General features: G+C 43.0%; 1 protein-coding gene across 20 annotated transcripts in view; it reads left to right on the top strand.

Moving 5' to 3' along the window:
* Window positions 1–22,372, top strand: part of Kiaa0753 (KIAA0753 ortholog) — a 58,259-nt gene that overhangs the window by 10,015 nt on the left and 25,872 nt on the right. For all 20 annotated transcript variants that reach the window (XR_013041729.1, XR_013041732.1, XR_013041731.1 and 17 more), the window contains exons 3-7: window positions 6,241–6,838; window positions 9,514–9,620; window positions 11,745–11,807; window positions 13,841–14,056; window positions 15,773–15,983. Coding sequence is in view for 13 of the 20 variants with exons in the window: in XM_076542831.1 (XP_076398946.1) it covers window positions 6,241–6,838; window positions 9,514–9,620; window positions 11,745–11,807; window positions 13,841–14,056; window positions 15,773–15,983 (1,195 nt within the window). In the remaining 7 variants the exon portion in view is untranslated. The remainder of the gene's footprint in view (window positions 1–6,240; window positions 6,839–9,513; window positions 9,621–11,744; window positions 11,808–13,840; window positions 14,057–15,772; window positions 15,984–22,372) is intronic.

Here is a 22,372-nt window from a genome sequence, read left to right as displayed (position 1 = left end):
ATAAAGCACTGGGATTTAGTGAGTGTTGTCATTATCGAGTTGTGATACTTGTTGCTAGGGGATTGTAACATTCTCAGGACAAAGCCACACTCCAAAGTTGCGAGTTCTCTCAGCCGTTCCGGACCAGCAGAGATGCACTGTCAGTGGTAAACGGTTTTTAACTAGAGGCTGTCCCTTCACCCAAATTCATAATAGCTCCCCTAAGTACTTCAATTCAGACAAACGTTTCTATTACAGCAGCACTTTTGGTTTGCTCTACCAAAAAACTTCACTTTACACTGAGGGTGAAATTACCATATTTAGCTGCTGTCAAGTTCTTCGCCAAAAACTGCATAGCTATTAGGTGGTATTTTAAGGATTTTAAAGTGACTTGTTTGTTCTTATAGGTAGCTTTTTGTCATCCAACTGCCGTAAAAACTTTGCACAGCTATTAGGGTAAATAAGGCATTTTACCAACGGCACCCCAAACCGCAAGGCACCTAGTTCTGTACCCTTTCAATTTTTCACTGGAACTGACACTTAAACTCTTAGATGATTTTCCTCCTTATTCTTTTTAAAGGCTGTATTTTAAGTTTACCATGAACGTATTTTTGAGCTGACAAAAGTGTTTCAGGGCAATGTCACCATCTTTAGCAGAAAAACTACCTTTCCCAGAATGCATTTCCCTTATATCAGTCCATAATAATATCAGTCCCATATCAGTCCCTTATATCATTTCCCATAGTTCTTTTTGGGTCTGAGAGTCAAAACTGGTTCTCTTTTACCAGACTTGCTTACAAATTCTTGCCCGGGAGGTTTGAACAAAGTTTTTTGCTTTTGCAATGGGAGATTTGAACAAGCATTTTACATTTTCAGTTATGGGACATTGGGAGGTTTCTGGTCTCTCCTCAGCTGGCTTTAACAGGTGTTTCAACTTCATTAGACACTGGCCCCCAAATCAGAACCGCACCTGCCTCATTAGCCGGCATTGAGGCTGGCATTTCTGATAGCAACTTTCCTCGGGGCTTGTGCTTGCCTTAGCCAGTCAGTGAAAAACAAGATCATTTGCAACAGAGCTTTTCCATAGCTCCTTCAGAGATTTTCTCCCACTCATTTATCTCATTTTGCTTGTTCGTTCCCCCCTAGATGCAGAGCTTCAGGTATCTGTCTGTGGCTCTGTACCTCTGCTAGCTGCCTTTGGAGGTAGGGGCTTTTTTTTTCTCCCCCGAATCTGCCTCAAATTCTAGCAGCTTTTTCAGGTCACATGTTTTCTGGGGAGGATTATGTCCCCTCTCTGTTTCTTTGGAGTCTTTCTCCCAGACAGTTCCCAGTTTGGTCTCAATTTATCCCCTCTACCCCAGAAACAGTTTCCGACACTACAGTGGCGGCTTTCCCTGCTACTTACTGAAGGTAGGGCTTTTGTCTGTTTCTATTTTTCAGGGTCTGAGGTTTGTGTTCATAAATCGAGCTTAGCAAGGGAGGTTTTCGCCATTTCTAAACTCCCATTAGGACAGGTGCTTTGCCTCATCAGGGCTTCACCTGGCCCAGTCCCCCAGTGGGTTGCATTTGCTTGTCTGGGTGCTCAAGGACAGAGCTTATGCCAGAGGTAATCACCCCTCAGGGCTACACTCATCTCAGGGAGTCAGTTGAAATAAAGCTTTTTCAAAGAGGTGCTTTCTCTGACAGAAAAGAAAGCTTTACTCCTGGTTAGTTCTGTTCTGTCCTGGCTGGGCTCTTTCCCCAGACAGCGTTCTGACTCGGCAGCATGACTGCTTCAGACAGTTCAGCTTTACTGTTTTCCCAGAAAGGTCCTTACTCTGATAGGAAGCTTTTTCTCAGATTTCTTTTTGCAGTTGTGGACCTATCAACCCGGGACTTGTAGGAAAGTAGACAACTGTGCCGTTCCCACTGGCTTTAGTTTTGTTTGTTCATTAGCAATCTTCCCCTGGGTGCTGCACCTTCCTGCCTCAGCTCTGTGCTCCAGGAAGTTTACAACGCAGGAACCCTAGTATCCCCAAAATGCACTCCAACTCAGAGACGATGGCCAGTCGCCCCTGGGTTTTTGGTCAGAAGCGAGGATACAATGTTAACAGTTTGTATTGCTTTAGGGGATCTTTGCATTAGGACAAGTAGGAGCACCTTTTCATTCTGAAATGCTCACTTAGACAAAACCCTTGTTGCCTCAGCTCGGCTGTAACTGAAAAGCTTGGCTTTTTTGCTTTTCTCAGGTCAAGTTTCCTGCCCTTTTGGGCTTTCTGTAGCTCTTCACCCACCCTCTCCCAAGCGTTTCCCTCAGGGTACTCTGACCCACTGTCTTTTACTAGCTTGAAGAGACAGAGCTTAGAAGAGGTTTTTAGGAAACTGTCCCTGCCTCCTGCATTGCAGGGAGGATTTTTAAAGCTTAAAAGAGAACTTAAAGGTTTTGCTGTCTTAAGAGGTTTGTTGTTTTCCCTTAGAGCTAATCACAGGTGGTCCCCATACTAATATCTTCAGGTGATTCTAATTTTTGTCTTTCTGAGAGAAGGTTAGAGGCTTTAGTTTTTAAGTTTCTTAAGAGAGAAAGATTAAGGCTTTTTAGAGAGAATTTTTCCCCCCAATTTTTCCAAGAAAAGCTTTAGTTTAAGAGAAAGGTTTTTTCCCCCAGGAGAAAGACCAACTTTTCCCAAAACTTCCCAACTTTAAACTTTGACTTCTTACACTCCCATTTTTGCTTCAGGGAGAAATTACTTTCTCCTGCTGCTTGGATTTGGCTTTTCAGCTGTCCCCAGGTCAAAAGCTTCCATAGGAAACTTTTTCTTCCCCATAAGCTCCAAGAAGAGCTTTTTTACTACCCGAAAAGCCCAAAGAAAGATTTTTTCCCCAGTTTGCTTTCAAAGCCCCCAAAGTTAGAAAATTGAGTTTTTCTGTCTAGTTGCCTTACTTATTTTTTCCTACACAATCTTATACTTCTAAGTTTTTCCTAAACTATATTACTACCCTATATCTTATACTTATCACAGATAGAAATTGAGAAAGGGATAGAAGATAGAAAATTTTGACAGAAGAGAATTTCGCTGCAGCATCGGACATCCTTCCAGTCCGCTTTCCTTTTCTCTCGAGGATAAAACCCCTGCCTCACCAAAAATATATATATATAAAAATATATATATTCCATAACACCGGCATGCCTTTCCACTGGCAGGGCTGACTCAGCACTTTCACCAAAAACTCTGTAATAAAACTATTTTCCTTTATCTTTAGTCCCTATTACTTTGTCTTAAGTCCCTGTTCATTTGTCTTTAGTCCCCCTTTTTTTGTCCCTTTTTTTCTTTAGTCCCTTTTTTTTCCTTTTTCTTTAGTCCCTTTTTTTCTTTAGTCCCTTTTTGCTTTAGTCCCTGTTCACGGCGCCATTCTGTGGGGCGTTTACCCACCACCCCCACAGCTTCCCAGAGTTTTCTTGAGTGTGATCAGCAGGAAATATTAGATAGAAGGATTTATAGCGGAGAATCTTGTGGAGATAAACAGATAGAAAATAAAGGATAGCCTCGAGAGGGCCTGGAACCTATTCCAACGGGCCCCGACTGTCTCTGGTCCAGGGTTTTTATAGAGACGCCAAGGGGTGGAGCAAAAGACCTCCTCCCCCAGCACAGCCAAGTGCAGGCCATCTCAGACACCTGCACTCAGGCCCGTGGTCCTGATCATCCTCTATTCGGACCTGCTGGGTAAAGCCACGAGGAACCCCAGAACGGGCTCCCACAACTTATTTATTTATTCATTTGTTTGTTTGCTTTTTATTATTTATTTATTTATTTATTTGAGACAGGGTTTCACTGTGTAGCCCTGTTTGTCCTGGAACTCACTGTGTAGACCAGGCTGGCCTCGAACTCAGATATCCACCTGCCTCTGCCTGAGTGCTGGGATTAAAGCAAAAATCTTTAAAGACTTTCACACTAAAGAGGAGTTCATCAATTTACTCCTTCCCCCAGTGTGGATATCAGAGTCTTGGGGTATTAAATTATGTTTAGAGGAAAGGCTTTCCCAAATAAGGTTACAGATTTCAATTTTTCTTTTCTTTTTTTTTTCCTGGAGCTCACTTGGTAGCCCAGGCTGGCCTCAAACTCAGAGAGATCCGCCTGGCTCTGCCTCCCGAGTGCTGGGATTAAAGGCGTGCGCCACCACCTCCCGGCTTTCATTTTTTTTTTTTTTTAAATCTATGCACATTTCAGGTTGTTCTGTTGTTGCTGTTATTTTCTACTTAGTGAATTGTTCCTACTCTTCCTTTATCACCCATGTCCCCAAAAAGTTCCTGAAGTTTTATCATATACATGTGATTATTTGAGCACATTTATTGTGAGTGCTGGGGAGATTTCCCAATGAAGGTATCATGTGTCCACTGTATTCAACAACATGGATTTCCTTGCTTCCCTTTCATAGGTAGGCCCTTTTAGGTTTTAAAGTCATAAACTTATTATTTGTTTTGGTCTGATAATCCTAGAGCACATTACTAAACCTAAGAAAATAATGTAAAAGCAGAAAAACAAAACAGAACAAAATCCTAAAGACAAACCTATACTAATAATATACCTGTTAGTGGAAAAACCGGAGCAATCTGTTTAATACAGTTGTAGCTTAGTCTGAAAGGCTGGTTTTTGAAGATTAGAAAATGCAGCTGTGAAAGTAATCTTAAAAACCATCAGGAAGCTAGGCCACTGGTGGTGGTGGTGGTGGTGGTGGTGGTGGTGCACGCCTTTAATTCCAGCACTCCGGAGGCAGAGGTATGCGGATCTTTGTTAGTTTGAGGCCAGCCTGGTCTACAGAGTGAGTTCTCAGGACAGGCTCCAGAGCGACAGAGAAACCCTATAGCCAGCAGTTTTCTCTGGTCCTGCCCGGCCCTGATGTCAGGATAAATTTCTCCCACATGAGCTCGGACTCAAATAAATACACAGAGACTTATACTATTTTCAAACAATATGGCCTATTGGCTCAGGCTTCTTGCTAGCTAGCTCTTACAACTTAACTCAGCCCATTTCTATTAATCTATGCATTGCCACATGGCTTCATGGCTTACCAATATTTTCACATCTTGCTTCTCCTGGCGGCAGCTCACAGTGTCTCTCCTGCCTTTCCTTTCCTCTTCCTCTCTCTCTAGTTGGAATGTACTGCCTAACCTTATTCTGCCTCACCATTGGCCAAACAGCTTTATTTATCAACCAATCAGAGCAACATATATTCACAACATGCAGAAAGACATCCCACAGCAAAACCCTGTCTTGGGGGGCGGGGGGAACATTAAGAATGTGGTAGCATGTTTATGTTTAAATGTCGAGCATCATGAGATTTATCTATATGATGAAATCTGCTAAGAACTTAAGTCTGTGTAAGCCTGGGTAACTTGACTGTTTAGAACAAGATGCTTATATGGGTGCAGGATAAAAGGTGTGTTCAATGATCAGATGAAAATCTCGGGAGGACCTAGGGGTAGCAACAGTGGCTTAGGTCTGCTGTGTGGTTTGTTCCTGTGGAGCTGTTTTTAGGAATACTCTAATCCAGGGTCTTTGTGTCTTGCTAGACTTTGACATCCTGAAACAGGACAGATCTATAGTTGGGAGTTGAAGAACTTACTGGTTGCTACATGAAGTGTTGTAGGGCAGCCTGTACAGGAGGACCAGTGTGCTGTTAGCAGGTGGAAGGCTGTTTGCAGGACTAGGTGACTTAGTACAGAACCATGTATGTGGTATATGCAGGTGACTGGTTCTATGGGTGCACTAGAAAAGTATCTCTATACTTTTACATATAGATAATCTTCTGGGTAAATTATTGGTGTTATTATTCCTAGCCACTTCTGGAGGAGTCACATGACCATGCATGCGCTGTCAGCAGTCAGGCAAAATGCTTAGTCACTCCGGGGCCTTACCTCCTAAGTAATCCATGCGCAGAGTGGTCACATAATCTGTACTCAGTGTGATCACATAATCTATGTGCATGCGTGGCATAGCCACATAAGCCCATATAAAAGTAGACTCTACCCGATTGCCAGAGGTAATGTGTGCCTCCTCCCCACCCTCCACTTTTCTTTTCGATAGGCCTACCCACCTCCACCCTTTCCCTTCACTAATAAAACTTCTTATAGTGGGTTCCATTGTACCTCGTGTTTTCTGGTGCCTGGTAAATAATGCTGACAAATAACAATTAGGAACTGGAGTGTGTGTATGTGTGTTTGTGTAGCAGCTGTGCAATGTGTTATTTTTCTAATGTGAGCTTATTTTTGTTTATTTCTTAAAGAACCAGCTGCAGTTTAATAGGAATGTTCCTACACATCCCAGCAACTTGGCAGTCCGATACTCTTGTCCACATGCAATTAAAATTGAAAAACTGAAACACTCATATAATGAATTGTATCACTGTAAAGACTTGGATTTTAGAGCTGGAAATGATCTAAGCAGTTCTGTCTCATTTTCTGTCATATCGGAAGAGAGGCTTAGCTATGCTGTCCACCTAGCCAAAAGAGATGTAAAACGAAGACAGTTTGAAGAACACATGAAAGATCATCTCAGAAGTCAGCCCCATGTCTCTCACAAATGTGTACACACCAAGGTGGATAAGGACTCGAAGAGTCAGAGTGTCTGTCATTGCAGCCACCAGCCATCCAAAGCAAGCATCTCCAGCTCAGGTGCCAGGGTTTATATATACACGTCTCATCCAGGGCGTTCAGATCTTACTGTGCCAAATTCACCACCTACCCATGATCCAGGACTTCAGCCACAACCCAGGACAGAGGAACACAAAAACCTGTGGGAACAGAAAAGCCTGTTAGAAGTTCAGCGACTCCGAAAGGAATTGAACAGCTGTATCCATAAAATAGAAGCAGTAACTAAAAAAGGTGAGAAAACCTGGTTCTTCATTTGATGAGATGCCATGGTGTGGGATAATTCAAATGCATTCATTTGGGGGACCTCTCCCCCAACACACACACTACCAAGTTCTGCTGTGAGTTCTGCTGTTCAGTAGAGCTCAACAACCACTATAAGAGAGTTAGGCTTGGAGACTGACCTGGATCTTCTTTCTTTATTGAGTTGGCTATGCCCACTCCCTCTGCCTGACCTTGCATCTCCTAATACATACAAAGCATCCTGTGATATTTGCCTTGTTAATACCGAAGTGCTTCTGGCAAAATTATGTTTAATTTGCTTTAAAAGACCATAGGATATGTGTATTGTAGATGAACCCACTTCATATCTGACCACAGGTAGAAGTCAAGAAGTATAATCGTAATATACTATTTTCACAGTAATTAGTAATCTCAGGGTCCTTGCATTTCTTTGGGAAGTAGATTCAGGAGTAGAGAGTAGGGTTAAGATAGCCAACAAGTAGGATGCCAAGTCCAGCTCTTGGACAGTGAGGCATGAGTGTAGCAAAAGGAGCTAGTGGGGTATGATATTACATAGAGTAAAATTGTATTTTGCATTTAAAGTTTAATTAAAATATGAACATATAAATATGTGCATGTTGTGAGAAAATGTAAATACCTTATAAAGTACCTGTTGGTTGACACAAGATAAAACTAGGCACTGAGGTATAGCTGGATAGGAGAAGAGGACTGGAAAAGAGATGTGTTAAGGATGGTTACAAATTCATCTCCTAGTTCCTAGAAACCAGCTACAAAGAAACTGCCACTTGTTGCAGACCAGCAATACCTAAAACAGAAAAATAGAGCTGCCTGAGAAGACCAACTTACACGTACACAGCCAGTCTCCCTAACCAGCATGTTGTATAATGAATGATTGAGCATTGTGGTCCAGAGCATCCACAGAACACCCCAGGAAGTACTGTGGTTTGTTGGTCATGGGATCCATTAGTGTCAGTCTGTGGCATGACCCATCCAGATACTTTAAGTAGAAGCTAGGCTATCAGGGAACAAAACTCCCAAGTCTCCTGCTCTGGTGATCTGGCCTAAGACCAGGACCTTTAGCACTGAGCTTTGGAAGCTCTGTGGGGAAGGGCTGGCCTGGTTTACTTTGTTTCGGTAAATATTTTAGTGGATTACCAATACTGGTAACTATAATCACAATGTCCTGACTGGGGCAAATGACTAAAAAGACATGTGAATACATAGTTTCAGTTTCTGCATTCAGTAGCTGTTCTTCCCAAGCCCAGCTGGTTACATTGGAGCCACCTTCAAGGGGGAGTTAAAAATCCCTGCCTAAACCAGTTCCTGTTTCTGTCCTTTTTGGTTTTTTTGTTTTGTTTTTGTTTTTGTTTTTTTAAGACAGGGTTTCTCTGTGTAGTTTTGGTGCCTGTCCTGGATCTCGCTCTGTAGACCAGGCTGGCCTCGAACTCACAGAGATCCGCCTGCCTCTGCCTCCTGAGTGCTGGGATTAAAGGTGTGCACCACTGCTGCCTGGCATGTTTCTGTTCTTACAGGTATGTGAACGTGCATTTTCTCCCCACTGTGTAACCCAAATAGAGGTGGCAATAATTTAGCCTAGAAGCTCCCCTATGACTCTTACTTGTATGTGCAACTTCTGGCTTCAAAGTTTTGCCCCTCTTAGCAGCCTAATTGCCTTATTGTTCTTGTTTGACTCTTTTTTTTTTTTTTTTAAATTTGGTGCTGAAACTTGTTTAAAACCCATGCACATATATTCATCAAGTGCTATACCACCAAGCTGCACTTAGCCCCTCTCTCATGTGTAACATTTTTTGTTTGTTTTTTGTTTTTTGTTTTTCGAGACAGGGTTTCTCCGTGTAGTTTTGGTGCCTGTCCTGGATCTCTCTCTGTAGCCCAGGCTGGCCTCGAAATCACAGAAATCCGCCTGCCTCTGCCTCCTGAGTGCTGGAATTAAAGGCATGCACCACCGCTGCCTGGCTCCATGTGTAACATTTTAATGAGAAAATTAAATTCAGAATATACTTACACTTGTAAGTATTGCTTCTATTGAATTGTCTGTCTTGTAGAAGAATTTGTGTAAATATACTTGGAAACAGTGGTCTAGAAGAATTGCATAGATTGGATTTTCCCTGGGCAGTCTTCCCGAAATGGTCTGAGCTGATCTTTAAAAACTATGGGGAGCCTGTGTGTACAAGAGTGTGCTTCTTGACGCATAGATGAAGACTTAGACTTATAATCATTCAAATGACTTTAGCACTTCTATCTTAATGTGTTAGAGAAAGAATTCTCATTTGGATTCAGGATAAGAAAGTAAAAATAATCTCACTTAGCATGAAAATAGCCCAGTAAAGGTTTTTTTGGAAAATAGAGGAAGCTTTGTGGATTTTGGCTCAGTGTAAAGGAATTTGAGACAATAAGAAATGCTTCATTGTGAAGTCCAGTGGGATTTGTTTCAGTGAATTCTGGTGTGCAGGACAGCTTGCCAACATCTTCCTTCCCTTCTGTCCCTTGAGTCAGTCCACAGGCTCTCATTCAGTCTTAGCCTGGGCTGTGGAGGTTAAATCTGCCAGTAAGACCCGAGATCTTCAGCTGTTACTCCATTAAGTTCTTAAGGTTTCTTTGAGTTTCTTTGTGTGGTTTTTAACCTAATGTGGGGAAAATACTTTCAGATAGACTAGAAGAAGCTTTGGATCCAGATGAAGAGCATCGAATCCGAGTGAGGAGACAGGAGCAAGCTGTGCGCTGTGCTCGAATGCTCTACGTTCTTCAGCAGCAGGTGTGGAAAAGCCAAGGGAGGTGGAAAAGCCAGTGGGGGTGGGAAAGCCAAGGTGGGGGGAAAGCCAGGGTGGTGGGAAAGCCAGGGTGGTGGGAAAGCCAGGGTGGTGGGAAAGCCAGGGTGGTGGGAAAGCCAGGGGGGGTGGGAAAGCCAGGGTGGTGGGAAAGCCAGGGTGGTGGGAAAGCCAGGGTGGTGGGAAAGCCAGGGTGGTGGGAAAGCCAGGGTGGTGGGAAAGCCAGGGGGGGTGGGAAAGCCAGGGGGGGTGGGAAAGCCAGGGTGGTGGGAAAGCCAGGGTGGTGGGAAAGCCAGGGGGGGTGGGAAAGCCAGGGTGGTGGGAAAGCCAGGGGGGGTGGGAAAGCCAGGGTGGTGGGAAAGCCAGGGGGGGTGGGAAAGCCAGGGGGGGTGGGAAAGCCAGGGTGGTGGGAAAGCCAGGGGGGGTGGGAAAGCCAGGGTGGTGGGAAAGCCGGGGGGGGGGGGGTGGGAAAGCCAGGGTGGTGGGAAAGCCAGGGTGGTGGGAAAGCCAGTGGAGGTGGGAAAGCCAGTGGAGGTGGGAAAGCCAGGGTGGTGGGAAAGCCAGGGTGGTGGGAAAGCCAGTGGAGGTGGGAAAGCCAGTGGAGGTGGGAAAGCCAGGGTGGTGGGAAAGCCAGGGGGGGTGGGAAAGCCGGGGGGGGGGGTGGGAAAGCCAGGGTGGTGGGAAAGCCAGGGTGGTGGGAAAGCCAGGGTGGTGGGAAAGCCAGGGGGGTGGAGCAGGTGGCCTGATGTGGCTTTCTTAGGGACTTGTAGTTCTCCTTCTGTCACAGAAAGATGAGCACAAAGGGGCCTGCGTAAATTTTAATGAATTCTCAGGCTTAATTTCCTGAATTTATGAACAAATAATTCATATTCTTTTGACAGATGTGTGTGTATGTGTGTGTGTGTGTGTGTGTGTGTGTGTGTGTGTGTGTGTGTGTGTGTGTGTGATGTGCAGTGCATATGATCAGGCTCCTTAAATTGCTGTTTTTGACTTTGGGGACATAGACTACTGAATCTACTAAAAGCCATTTTTCCTTCAGAAAAAGTGCTTGTGCATATGAGCCTGAGTCTTAAAGGGACTTTCCCATCTGTCTTAGAGAATAACATGGGTTATTCTTTATTTCATGGTAGAGAATGAAGACTGTTGTCTTTCAGGAAATATTTAATGGTTGATAGACATTTGCATTGGATGTATGTGTGTGTGTGTGTGTGTGTGTGTGTGTGTGTGTGTGTGTGTGTGTGTGTGAGAGAGAGAGAGAGAGAGAGTGATGGGTTGGCTGTCCTGGAACTTGTTCTGTAGACCAGGCTGGCCTCGAATTCACAGTGATCTGCCTGCCTGTGCCTCCTGAGTGCTGGGATTAAAGGTGTGTGCTACCACTGCCTGGCAATTCTTTTTGTTAATAAACCTTTAAATTCTTTCTGGTCATCAAAGTACATGTTGGTGTTTATAGCTTGAACCAAAAGCTATACTTCTGTTTGTTTGTTTAAAAGCAAATGCCATAGTTAAATTTTCTTGTGTATTCTTTTTTAATCCTATGTTGGTTCATACTCTACACCATTGCCCCAGAAATTGTGTGAGGCAAGTGCTATACCATGGGCTTTATACATTCCTAGCTGAGATTGTTCTGAAACATGAATCTACCATGTCAGATATTTACTTAAAGACTTTAGTGGTGCCTGGTGAGTCCCCCACCCCACTGTGTGTGTATGTATATGGTGTGTGAAAGGGTTTTACTGTGTAACCCCAGCTGGTTTAGAACTCAGATAATCACCTGTTTCTGGCTCCCTAGTGCTGAGGTCAAAGATATGTGCCCCTGCACCCAGCAGGAAGCAAAACTCTTCAGTGTAGCACTTAAGAATTAGTGAGTTGGTCCTTGTGTCTGGTATTCATGTTCAGTTTTCCTTACACTGCAGACCTGAGGATAGTTCTAGTAACCATTTTGAACTGGAAACTAGTCAGTGTTTTGGGAGCACTGATGAAAAGGCTTTTCCCATTTTTAAATGATTTGAGTTAATAGGGTTATATTTGGACAAAACAGGGTCTGTTTTTTTCTATAAGAAAGATAAAATGGACAAGTATAAAAATCTCATTTCCACCTTTTCATAAAACAGGTAAAAGAAGTCCAGGAAGAATTGGATAAACTGAGTCCACACAAAATTAAACATACTAAAAAGGTATGTTATAATTCTGATGAATGGTTAATAGAGCGCATTTTACGGTGTTTTGTCTGTGTACACCTGTTGGGGACTAAGCTGCTAAGGGTTCTGAATGTGGAGTTGCCTTCTAAGGAAAAGGGACTCTGAAACAGGTCACTGTATGGTCACTCCTGGTAGAGAGACAGGTCACTGTATGGTCATTCCTGATATACAGACAGGTCACTATTTGGCCACTTCTGGTATACAGGCAGGTCACTGTATGGTAATTTCTGGTATATAGGCTGAAAGGACAAGTATCAGGGGAAGGGAACAAGGGAAAGGGGCCAGGGATATCTGTCCTGGAGGTCCAAAGGATTGCCTCTGGATGAAAAGGAAACAGACATAGCCCATAGAAAAATGGCAGTTTATAAATGTAAAAGGGGAAAGCCTGTGTTAGGATGAGGTGTTTAATTTTAATTGGGCATGTTAATTAGATGAACCAAAAGGGGCTTTTGATTGCTGGACTGCAATACTTTGATAGTTGGACTTTGGTAGTCAGCTTCAGGAGGAGGAAGTAGCTAACTAAGGGAGTAGACCTTGGTGGCTAGCTTTAGAAATGTAATCTAATGGGTTTACAGCAAGGTGGAGGGAATGGAGGAAGGGCAAGGTCTGCCAGAGCCACATGCTCACCATGCTGGAGCTGGCCAGAGTCCCTTCATAGACAACAGGAAAGACAAGAACCTGTTTCTAGAGAACTTGAGGTTTTTTAATTCTCTTCATGTTGGGAAAGGTTTTACAACAGGGAGCACTGTGTGGCAGATAGACTCTAGATTTCCTTCCTTCCTTCCTTCCTTCCTTCCTTCCTTCCTTCCTTCCTTCCTTCCTTCCTTCCTTCCTTCCTTCCTCTCGCTCTCGCTCTCGCTCTCGCTCTCGCTCTCGCTCTCGCTCTCCCTCCCTCCCTCCTTCCCTCCCTCCTTCCCTTCCTCCCTTTCTTTTCTTTTCTTTTCTTTTCTTTTCTTTTCTTTTCTTTTCTTTTCTTTTCTTTTCTTTTCTTTTCTTTTCTTTTCTTTTCTTTTCTTTTCTTTTCTTTTCTTTCTTCTTTCTTATCCCCACTACAGTTTCCCCTTCCCCTCCCAGTCTCTCCCTCCTAACCCCCTCCCTCCCATTGCTCCTCCATTTCTGTTCAGAAAAGGTCAGGTCTCCTATGGATATCAACAAAACAAGGCATATCAAGTTTGCAGTAAGACTAAGCACCTCTCCTCCTTGTGTTAAGGTTGAGCAAGGCTACCTAATATGAGGACTAGGGTCCCAAAACCCAGCAAAACAGTCTATGACAGCCCCTGCTCCCACTGTTAGGCATCCTACAAGAAGACCAAGCTACACACTGTCGCATATATGCAGAGGGCCTAGGTCAGTCCCATGCAGGTTCCCTGGCTGTTGGTTCAGTCTCTGTGAGCTCCTATGAGCCCAGGCTAGGTGATTCTATGGGTTTTCTTATGGTGTCCTTATCCCCTCTGGCTCCTACAATCCTTCAGCCCTCTCTTCAGCAGGATTCCCTGAGCTCGGCCTAGTGTTTGGCTGTGGGTCTCTGCATCTGTTTCCATTAATTGCTGGATGAAGCCTCTCTGATGACAATTGGACTAGGCAGGCACCAATCTATGAGTATAGTGGACTATTGTTAGGCATCATTATGTTGACTTTTTTTTCTCCAGTTGTGTTTGGTTCTGTCCTAGGTCTCTGGGCCATCCAGCCTCTTGATTCTGGTGCTCCAGGCAGTGTCTGATAGGCTCACTCTTGTGGCATGGGTCTGAGGCTGGACCCAATATCGATTGGCCACTCCCACAATCTCTGCACCACCCTTACCCCAGCACATCCCATAGGCAGGAGAGACAGTAGGTCGAAGGTTATGTGGCTGGGTTAGTGTACCAGTCCTGGAAATCCTACCTGGTCACAGGAGATGGCCAGTTCAGGCTACTATCCCTTATTGCTAGGACTCCAGATATTCTTAAAGGTTGCTGTGGTGTTAAGAAGTCAGAACCTGAAGTAACCCTTTGCTTCTTCTTTGTTGCCAGTCGTGGGCAATGTCTAGGCTGGCAGCCGCTCATCGAGGAGCCATCCGGGCCTTACAGATGTTTGTCACTCAGTTTACTGACCGAGGGGAGCACCCAGTTCCTGCTCGGTGTAAGGAACTGGGCAGCCTTATTCGTCAACTTTCACTATGTTCTGCCAAGCTGGATACTGATCCTTCTGTGCCAGATGTGGTCATAGACATCTTGCATCAAATTGAGGTATGAAATGGACTCCAGTTTTTGTTAAAAGGGTGTTGTTTCAAGGCAGGGAAATAATGCTGGCTCTCTCTAGTTCTAGTCAGTGAGAATATAAGACAAAGCTGTTGCCTGGTAACTTGGTGCTTTTCAGAGACATAAGTTTGCATTTTTATTGTTTTTATTCTCTGGTCCTTATTACATTTCTTTGAGAGAAGAATAACACATACTGTGGCACATATGCCCATACATCATCTATACACAGAGTAAGAAAAGAAGAAAAAGAAAAATGGCAAGGAATTCTCAAATTGGTGCTTAATTATCCGTATTTGATGTAGATTTGTTCTAGAAAAGAACCACTTAGGATACATGCAAGTAGGAGCCTCAGCTCTTGGGAGGACTGGAGACACTTGGCATTCCACAAGTGGATGTGCTAATCGGGAATGGACAATGTTCTTAGCTCTCAGTGGTAACAAAGACAGCATTAGCAATGAACTCTGGCTTTGTAGTTCACAGGTTTGCAGTCCTGCCACACAGTGAAGCCTTTCATTCTTGCCGCAGTACCCCGACTTTCAAATGCATTTGTTACTACTAATTTATATGATGGCTGTTTTTAAAGCAAAGGTCAGAGTGTTCTGTTTGAGGGCTGGAACTAGTAAGCCACCCATGCCAGTGTTACTTCTGTCATGCATTTTCATCCGATAGGAAAAGATAATCTTATATTAGTAAACTGTTGGCCCTTGTGGGAGACTGGCATAGGAGGGAGAATGCTGTTTACCACCAACTGGCTCTGGTGGTTGTTAAGTCATGCTTTGCTATTGCAGTCCTGTTGTTTAGCAAATGTCTGTGATTGACTTTGGTTACATCTGTGTAGACATAGCTCACTATCAGGAGTGTGAATGTCAAGGGCAAATCTCAGAACTTTTGACAGCATATCATATCATGTCATTCATGCTTTTTCAACTTACCTATATAAAACATTACTGAATAAAGTAATTTCATTTAGAGGACCTATCTTCCAAACCCCAGAAAGGATTTCAGGAGATTACCCCGTATCCTGAGCAAGAGCACCTTGAACAGTACATCTTAAGCATAATGTAGATCTCCCCTAGTTTTGAAAGTATTCAGTAATGTGGGAAATGAAATTCTTGTTGATTCCTTGCCTGACTTACTATCCTGTTTCCATATGATCCTGCTTAGTTGTCTTTAATTTGTACTGACCAGTACTGCCTGGTGATGAGTGAGTAGGTGTGCCTTCGAGGATGGGGACACATACCTCCTGCCGTTACTGCCATAGACAAATAGCTGTTGGACCCACTAAGTTCTGTTAGCTTATGGCAATGTATGTTCAGTATAATGTATTTACCCACATAAAAACACTGCTTGAGTTTATGGGGTTTGTTGAAAATGAAGACCCTGTTAGAGCACATACAACTATGTTCTAAAGACTGGTTAGTTTCCAAAGAGATGATTCTGAATTTTAAAGTTAGGATGCCTCTTAAAAATGGTCATACTCGTAACATCTTTGCTGTTGATTTTAATGAGCTAAACTTGTAAAAGAACTTGTAGAAGTTATTTTTATACATTAATCACAGGTTGAAATAATACTGATTTTAAATTAAGCAAAACAGATAGCCATTTAATGACATGTCTCTTTGGAAGGTGTTATTTTTCAGTGTTGTGACTAAAGTCATACTCTAGTAAGATAAACTAAGAGAATAATGACCGTTTTCATGACAGGCTTTGGAGTCTCTCCTGGAAAAGAAACTGTCACCTAAAAAGGTAAAGAAATGTTTCACAGAAATTCGGAGCAGATTTCCTATTGGTAGCCAAAGAATCTTAGAGAGATGGCCAACTGCACTGCCCAAGAATGAGAGGAAACCCTTGGTCACAAAGGAGACATTTCCACAGGAAGCCAGTCGACCTGCTGTGGCAAAGAGGCTTCTTGCTGGTATGTGTCTCAGATGTCACTGTGTGATATTTGACTCTGTGAAAGTGGCTGCAACAGTTACTGCAGTGGGGGGGGGGGGTGAGGTGTTAGGATTTGTGGCCCTGTCCATGAGAGTTGCCTTGTAGCTAGGATCAGGAAGTAGCAGCTACATATATCCTAGGACTGGAGGCTGGAATATGCTTCTCCAGAAGACGGTGAGCCAATAAAATCCCCTTTGCTCTGTCATAGTGCTAAGCTGACTGTATTGTACTAATATGTGTGGTGCATTTCCAGATCCTCATCCTAGGAAGTGGGATTGTTAGGTTGTGTGGTATGCACATTTGAACAGATGCTGCCAGTTTACCCCATAAAAGGAGGTGGGTGATCATGTTTTAAAGATGAGCAGTGTTTATACAATGAGATCTGACTGTTGCCAGCTTCAGTGAGGAATGGCATCTTACTGTTGCAGGTTTCAGTTCTGTCCTCTGAGGGCTGCTCATGGCTTCCTCACCCATGCTTGTGCCTCCTGTGCTGGTTTCCCTTTTGTGTTCTCCATCCCTCTCTTTGTTGGTTCCACTTCTTTTACTTATGATTATCAAAGTTCTGTGGATAGTGTAGCTCTTAGTCACTTTTTGGCTTACATGTATTGTAAGTATTTTTTCCTACTTAGTCACCTATCTTTGGAATTTGTTTATAGTGCTTTTTTTTTCTGGTATAGAAACTTAATTTTGTAGGCAAAACTGTCAATCTCACTTATATTTTAATACTTAACAAGAACAAGACAACTGATTTTTCTTCGTTATTTTTCAAAAATGTGCTGGTCATTGCTCACTCTGAGAACTGAGAATGAGCGTATTCTGTGTGGGTACCCCCAGCCCTGAGGTAGAGCCATCCTGTCCAGCTTGCTTGGTAGGCAGCCAGCCTTGTAACTGTGCAGACCTGGGTCTTAGTTAGGCCTCTTGGTGCTGGGATTGCAGGTATGAGCCACAGTATCCTGCTGAGGGATGTGTCTGGTAATTAATTGTAACATTTCAGTTTTCAGTGTTTAAATTCTAATGACCCAGTAGTGGTATGTGTTATAAGTGGATGCTTTATATTTGATGAAATAAAGTTTTGTTGCTTGATATTTTTTTCTTGTCATTTTCCAGATAGATGAGATAACCTATAGACATATATGGGTAAAATCAGTAAACTACTTTTCCTTTCTAAAAAAAAGTTCCATTTTATTTATAATTACAATTAGAGAGAAGAGGGGGTGATAGGTATATATGTGGAGGGCAGAGGACAACTTTGAAAGATCGGTTCTCTCCATCTGCCATGGGTTGTTTCCAAGGATTGAACTCAGGTTGTCAGTTCACAGTAAGCCCTTTTTATCCTCTGAGCCATCTTACTGGACCTCGTCTTCATCTGTTAAACTGCAGTAGAACATATTGATAGAGAAATGTACGAAGTGTCAGCTCACTGCTGACCTAATACCAGGAGAGAGACTTCTGGACTTTCAGAGTGACAGCCCCTCAGAAATGCCCTTTGCCCTTCTCCCTCTCACCCTGGCTCCTGTATGTTTCTAATTCTTAAAAAGGTTTTATTTTGTTTTTAATTGCATATGTGCAGTGCCCATAGAGAGTAGAAGTGGGCAGTGGATCCCCTGGAGCTGGAGTTCCAGACAGTGTGAGTGGCCTGGCGGGTGCTGGGTGAGCATCTCCAGCACAGAAGTTAATTTTTTTTTCAGAGACAAAGTCTCACTGTATAGACCAGGATGGTCTTGATCTTACAGAGATCAGCCTGCCTCTGCCTCCTGAGTGTTGAGATTAAAGGCGTGTGCCACCACTCCAGGGTATTGTTAATTTTTTGATCTCTGTATTTCCTCTTGTAGATCTCTACATTTAACCTTAGATTTACTGAGAGCAATGACATGTTAGATTTCCTTTGACCTTGTTTTGTGTTTTTCATTTGCCAGAGTTTGGGTTTTTTCCCCCTCACTGTAATTTACTATGTCAACATTTTTCTTGAGATCAGAAACTTCTGTGTATCTCATCTCTATGGTGCGTTTGTTGCTCTGCTGCTCTTCTGTGGACCCTGAGGAGCTTAGTGTTCTTCCTGTAGCCTCAGTGGAGCACTCAGTGATGACAGGCGGAGCAGTTCATTGAGTGTGTGGAGGGATTCTGTAGCTCAGCTCAACTCTAACAGCTGCAGTAGAGCCAGGTCCCACAGATGGAGGGAGCCGCAGTTCCAGAAGACTGCCCCACTTGAGATACCAGTTGCAGGTCTTGGGTTGTAACCTGTGGCTCTAAATCTAGGCTTGCTGGGATTGCTCACTGAACTCACGTTTACTCCTATTACAAAGGATATTACACCAGATACAAGTGAATAGCCAGATGGGAGATACCTAAGGCCAGGAAGGTGGGAAGGGGCACACTACCTCCAGGAACCTACATATTTATAGCAACCCAAAAGCTCTCTGAAGCCCATAGTGTAAAATTATCATGCAGCTTTCATCACATAGGCATGCTTGATTATAACTGAAGCCCTGCCTGCCTATAGTCTACCCTTCCTTGAGTATGGAGGTTGGAATAAATAAAACTTGTTGTGGAGGCAGAGGAGGAGGCCTGGCTCTGCACTCACTCTCCTTGTGACCTTGAGCAAATGCTTCATTTATTTCCTCACCTGAAGAATCTTAGGAAACCTGTTCTGCCTGCTCTCAGAGGTAGCATGGTGGGACCAGGTGGATATGAATTCTGTTCAAAACAAAAAAGTGTTGTACCAAGCGTGAGGCATGGTAACAGCCACATGGACACCTTTGCTGTGGAGTGAGGCTTGGCTATAGGTAGCCCCTTTGCAAGTTTCATGCATTTGCCCCCGGGGAGCAATGAGGTAATCTTTAGTGGGTTTTTTTTTTTTTTTCTTTTTCTTATGATCTTTCAGAAGGTCATGTTTCTCTTTCTGTTTTAGATGCCACTCTTCCTCTTCCTAATTCTTCATTCTAATTTCCTGAGGTTCTTCCTCACTACCCAATACCTCCAAAATGTCACAGGGAGCCGCAAGGGAGGGAAACTGTCTCTGTGTCATTTGGGATTTATGATTGAGCCTGATTGGATCATCTACTTTGAGATTTAAGTAATTGCTGGCTAGTGCGGTTCTTGGAGGCTTCTGACTCCTGATTGCATTAGTGCCCTGTGTGCAGATGTAAGGTGCTGTGAGGCTCCGGTTGCCACTGTGCTGGCAGCCGTGTTCCCGTGGATTTGCACTGCATTTGCTGTCTGATCAATGCCGTTCACAGCTGAAAAGGTGTCAGGACCTGGCAGCCAGAGTTGCTTCAGTAGATGTAATCTTGGGGGTTGCTAAGCTGCAGACTGCAGGGTCGGTGCTGCATTCTTCTGTTCTGGTTTGTATCCTTGCTGTGTAACTCACGGAGCTCTGAGAACAGCCGAGGAAAGAAGTGTTAGGGAAACCCAGATCCTAGCTTACTGCTGCTAAGGAAGAATCTGAATAGAGCTTTCCTTTGGTTCTTAAATATTGTAATCAGAGAGGAAATAAGAAATACCATGTATTTACTATGCAGTTTAAAATGTTTTAGTCTGGAATTTTTTCAAAAATTGTGACAAGTATTATTAAAGTCCCTTGAATATTTCCCCTCATTCCATTTTCTTCCCTCCCTTTCTAGAGGTTACTGTTATGAGCCTGTTCTGTTTTTATGTCTAGGCTGCTCATGTATGTGTCCATAATATATTGCTTCACACATCTGGTCACATAAAGTGTATATCAGCCTGTAGTGTGCTTCCCTCTTATTTAAATTAGTAGACTTGTTCATATTAATAGGTGAAATCTATTTTTTCCTAGTGCTAGGGCCTTACACATTAGGAAAGCTATATTCCCCAGCTCAGAGGATTCTAACTTTCTTTTGTGTGGATCTCCCTTGTATGGATAAACCATAGATAATTTTTTATCTCTTCATACTTATTAATGAGCATTTAGATTGTTCCCAGTTTCTGTCATAGGTCTCTGTGTGTGATACAAGATCTCACTATGTTGACCAGGATGGCCCAGAACTCCTGGGATCAAATGATCTTCTCTTTCACCTCCTGAGTAGCTGAGAGTATACATAGATGTCACCATGCCACTATACTGGCTGCTTCTGCCTTTATAAACAGTGACAGGGTGAAGTGAAAGGCTGTGCCTCTTCTCTTTGTGTGTACAGAAGCGAGTTCCCTTGGGCTGAGCGTGCCTGTGATGCAGCTGCTGCACTGCAAACCTCCAGCCTTGCTAGGGCATCCATTGATCGGTGGATTGATTGAGTCACCCTTCCGAGGAGTTAACCAGTTCACGCCTGTGCTGGTGGTTTCTTTCCTCACTTCTCATTTATGTTTGGTATCATACTTCACATTTCCTCATTTTAATGGCTTTGAATGCTAGTTATGGCTTGATTTTCCTGATTGCTAAATGAAGTTTGTCATCTTTTCATGATTTTATTGACCACTTTTTTTCCTGCATAAATTATAGTTCCTATGCTTTTCAACATTTCTCTGTTGAACTGTTTATTTCCTTTATAGATTTGTAAAAGTTCTTTATATCATTTGAGTATTGATCCCATGTTAATTACATCTATTTTAGGGATCTTCCTTCCAGATTTGACTGATTTTTTTTCGAGACAGGGTTTCTCTGTGTAGCTTTGTGCCTCTCCTGGAACTCACTTGGTAGCCCAGGCTGGCCTCGAACTCACAGAGATCCACCTGGCTCTGCCTCCCGAGTGCTGGGATTAAAGGCGTGCGCCACCACCGCCTGGCGACTGATTTTTTTTTATAGTGACTTTTGATCAAAAGCTGTAGTTCAGTGTAAGTAAACCCTAATAAGTCAATATCGTATTTGAGTTTAAGAAAGTCTTTTCTGTCCTGATGATGATATTCTCCTATTTTTTTCTTCTGAAAGAAGGAAAAAAACCACTTCCTTTAGGGCAGTTGTTCTCAGCCTTCCTAATGCTACGACTCTTTAATACAGTTCCTCATGTTGTGATGACCCCCAACCATGAAATTATTTTGTTGCTACTTCATAACTATAATTTTGCTACTATTATGAATTGTTATGTAGATATATCTGATATGTAGGATATTTGATGTGATCCCCAAAGTGGACACAATCCACAGGTTGAAAACCACTGCTTTAGGACTTCATGCTTTTGTGAGCTGAGTGTTGTTCAGTGTAGGGCATGGATTCCACTCTGATATTTGATATGTGGACAGTAGTAATTCAGGTCATATCTGCTAATCTGTGGTTCCCATCCTGTACCTTTGTTTCTACGTTTTCTCCACACTGCCTTGACCACTGCAGCTCTTGCTAAGATTCTCATCCCTGGTCAAGAAAGATTCCTGCCTCTAGTTCACTCCCCATTTTGTTGTCATTATTCAAAGTTGTTGGGCTAATTCTTAGACTTTTACACTTCACATGAATTTTTAAAATTAGATTTATCATTTTATGTGTTAATGTTTGCATGTACATATGTGTACCATGTACATGCCTGGTGCCCTCAGAGGTCAGAAGAGGGCATTGGATTCCCTTTAACTGGAATTATAGATTGTTATGAATCATTTCGTGGGTGCTGGGAACCTAACCTGAGTCTTCTAAAAGAACAGGTGCTCAAAAATGCTAAGCCCCTTCATACAGATTTTAGGGTCAATATGTTTAGGTTTCGTCTGTTTGTCTTTTTTTTTTTGGTAGTCTTACTATTGTAACCCTGGCTGACCTGGGACTTGCTATGTAGTCCAGACTCAAACTCAGAGAGATCTGTCTGCCTTTGCCTCCTGAGGGCTGGGATTAAAGGCATGCACCACCACACCCAGCTGGATCATCTGTTTAGACACACACACACACACACACACACACACACACACACACACACACACACACACACATTTGAGATTATCGATCCCTTCATGGGGAATTGAGATCTTTGCAATGTTCAGTTTGTTTGTAAATGAAAACTTGATTCAGATTTTCATTTGTGTCATTTTAATGGCCAGGTACATAGTCCCAGTACTGCAAAAATAAAAGCTTTGTAATGTTTTCTGTTGAGATTCCTATGAGTTTTTCATTAGATTTCCTCCTCATTTTCTTGGAGATTTTGTTTTTGTGTATTTGTGTTTGCTGTTGTTTTTGGTACCAGGACTGGAACGTAGGGCCTCACATCTGACTGACACTCTACCACTGAACCATCACCCAGCCCCACCTTACAATTTTTGTCACCTATGTTAATGGGATATTTTCCCTATTATATTTCCTAAGTAGTTATTTTGTGACTTTTGTATGTTGCTCTTATGTGTAGAAACTTGACTGAACAGTTTTAACATTTTTTTTTTTTTTTGGTTTTTCGAGACAGGGTTTCTCTGTGTAGCTTTGCGCCTTTCCTGGAACTCACTTAG

Source organism: Peromyscus maniculatus, chromosome 8 (genome assembly GCF_049852395.1).
Source record: "Peromyscus maniculatus bairdii isolate BWxNUB_F1_BW_parent chromosome 8, HU_Pman_BW_mat_3.1, whole genome shotgun sequence".
Taxonomy (NCBI): domain Eukaryota; kingdom Metazoa; phylum Chordata; class Mammalia; order Rodentia; family Cricetidae; genus Peromyscus; species Peromyscus maniculatus.
Note: the sequence above shows the minus strand (reverse complement) of the source record. Positions and strands in the feature narration are given on the sequence as shown.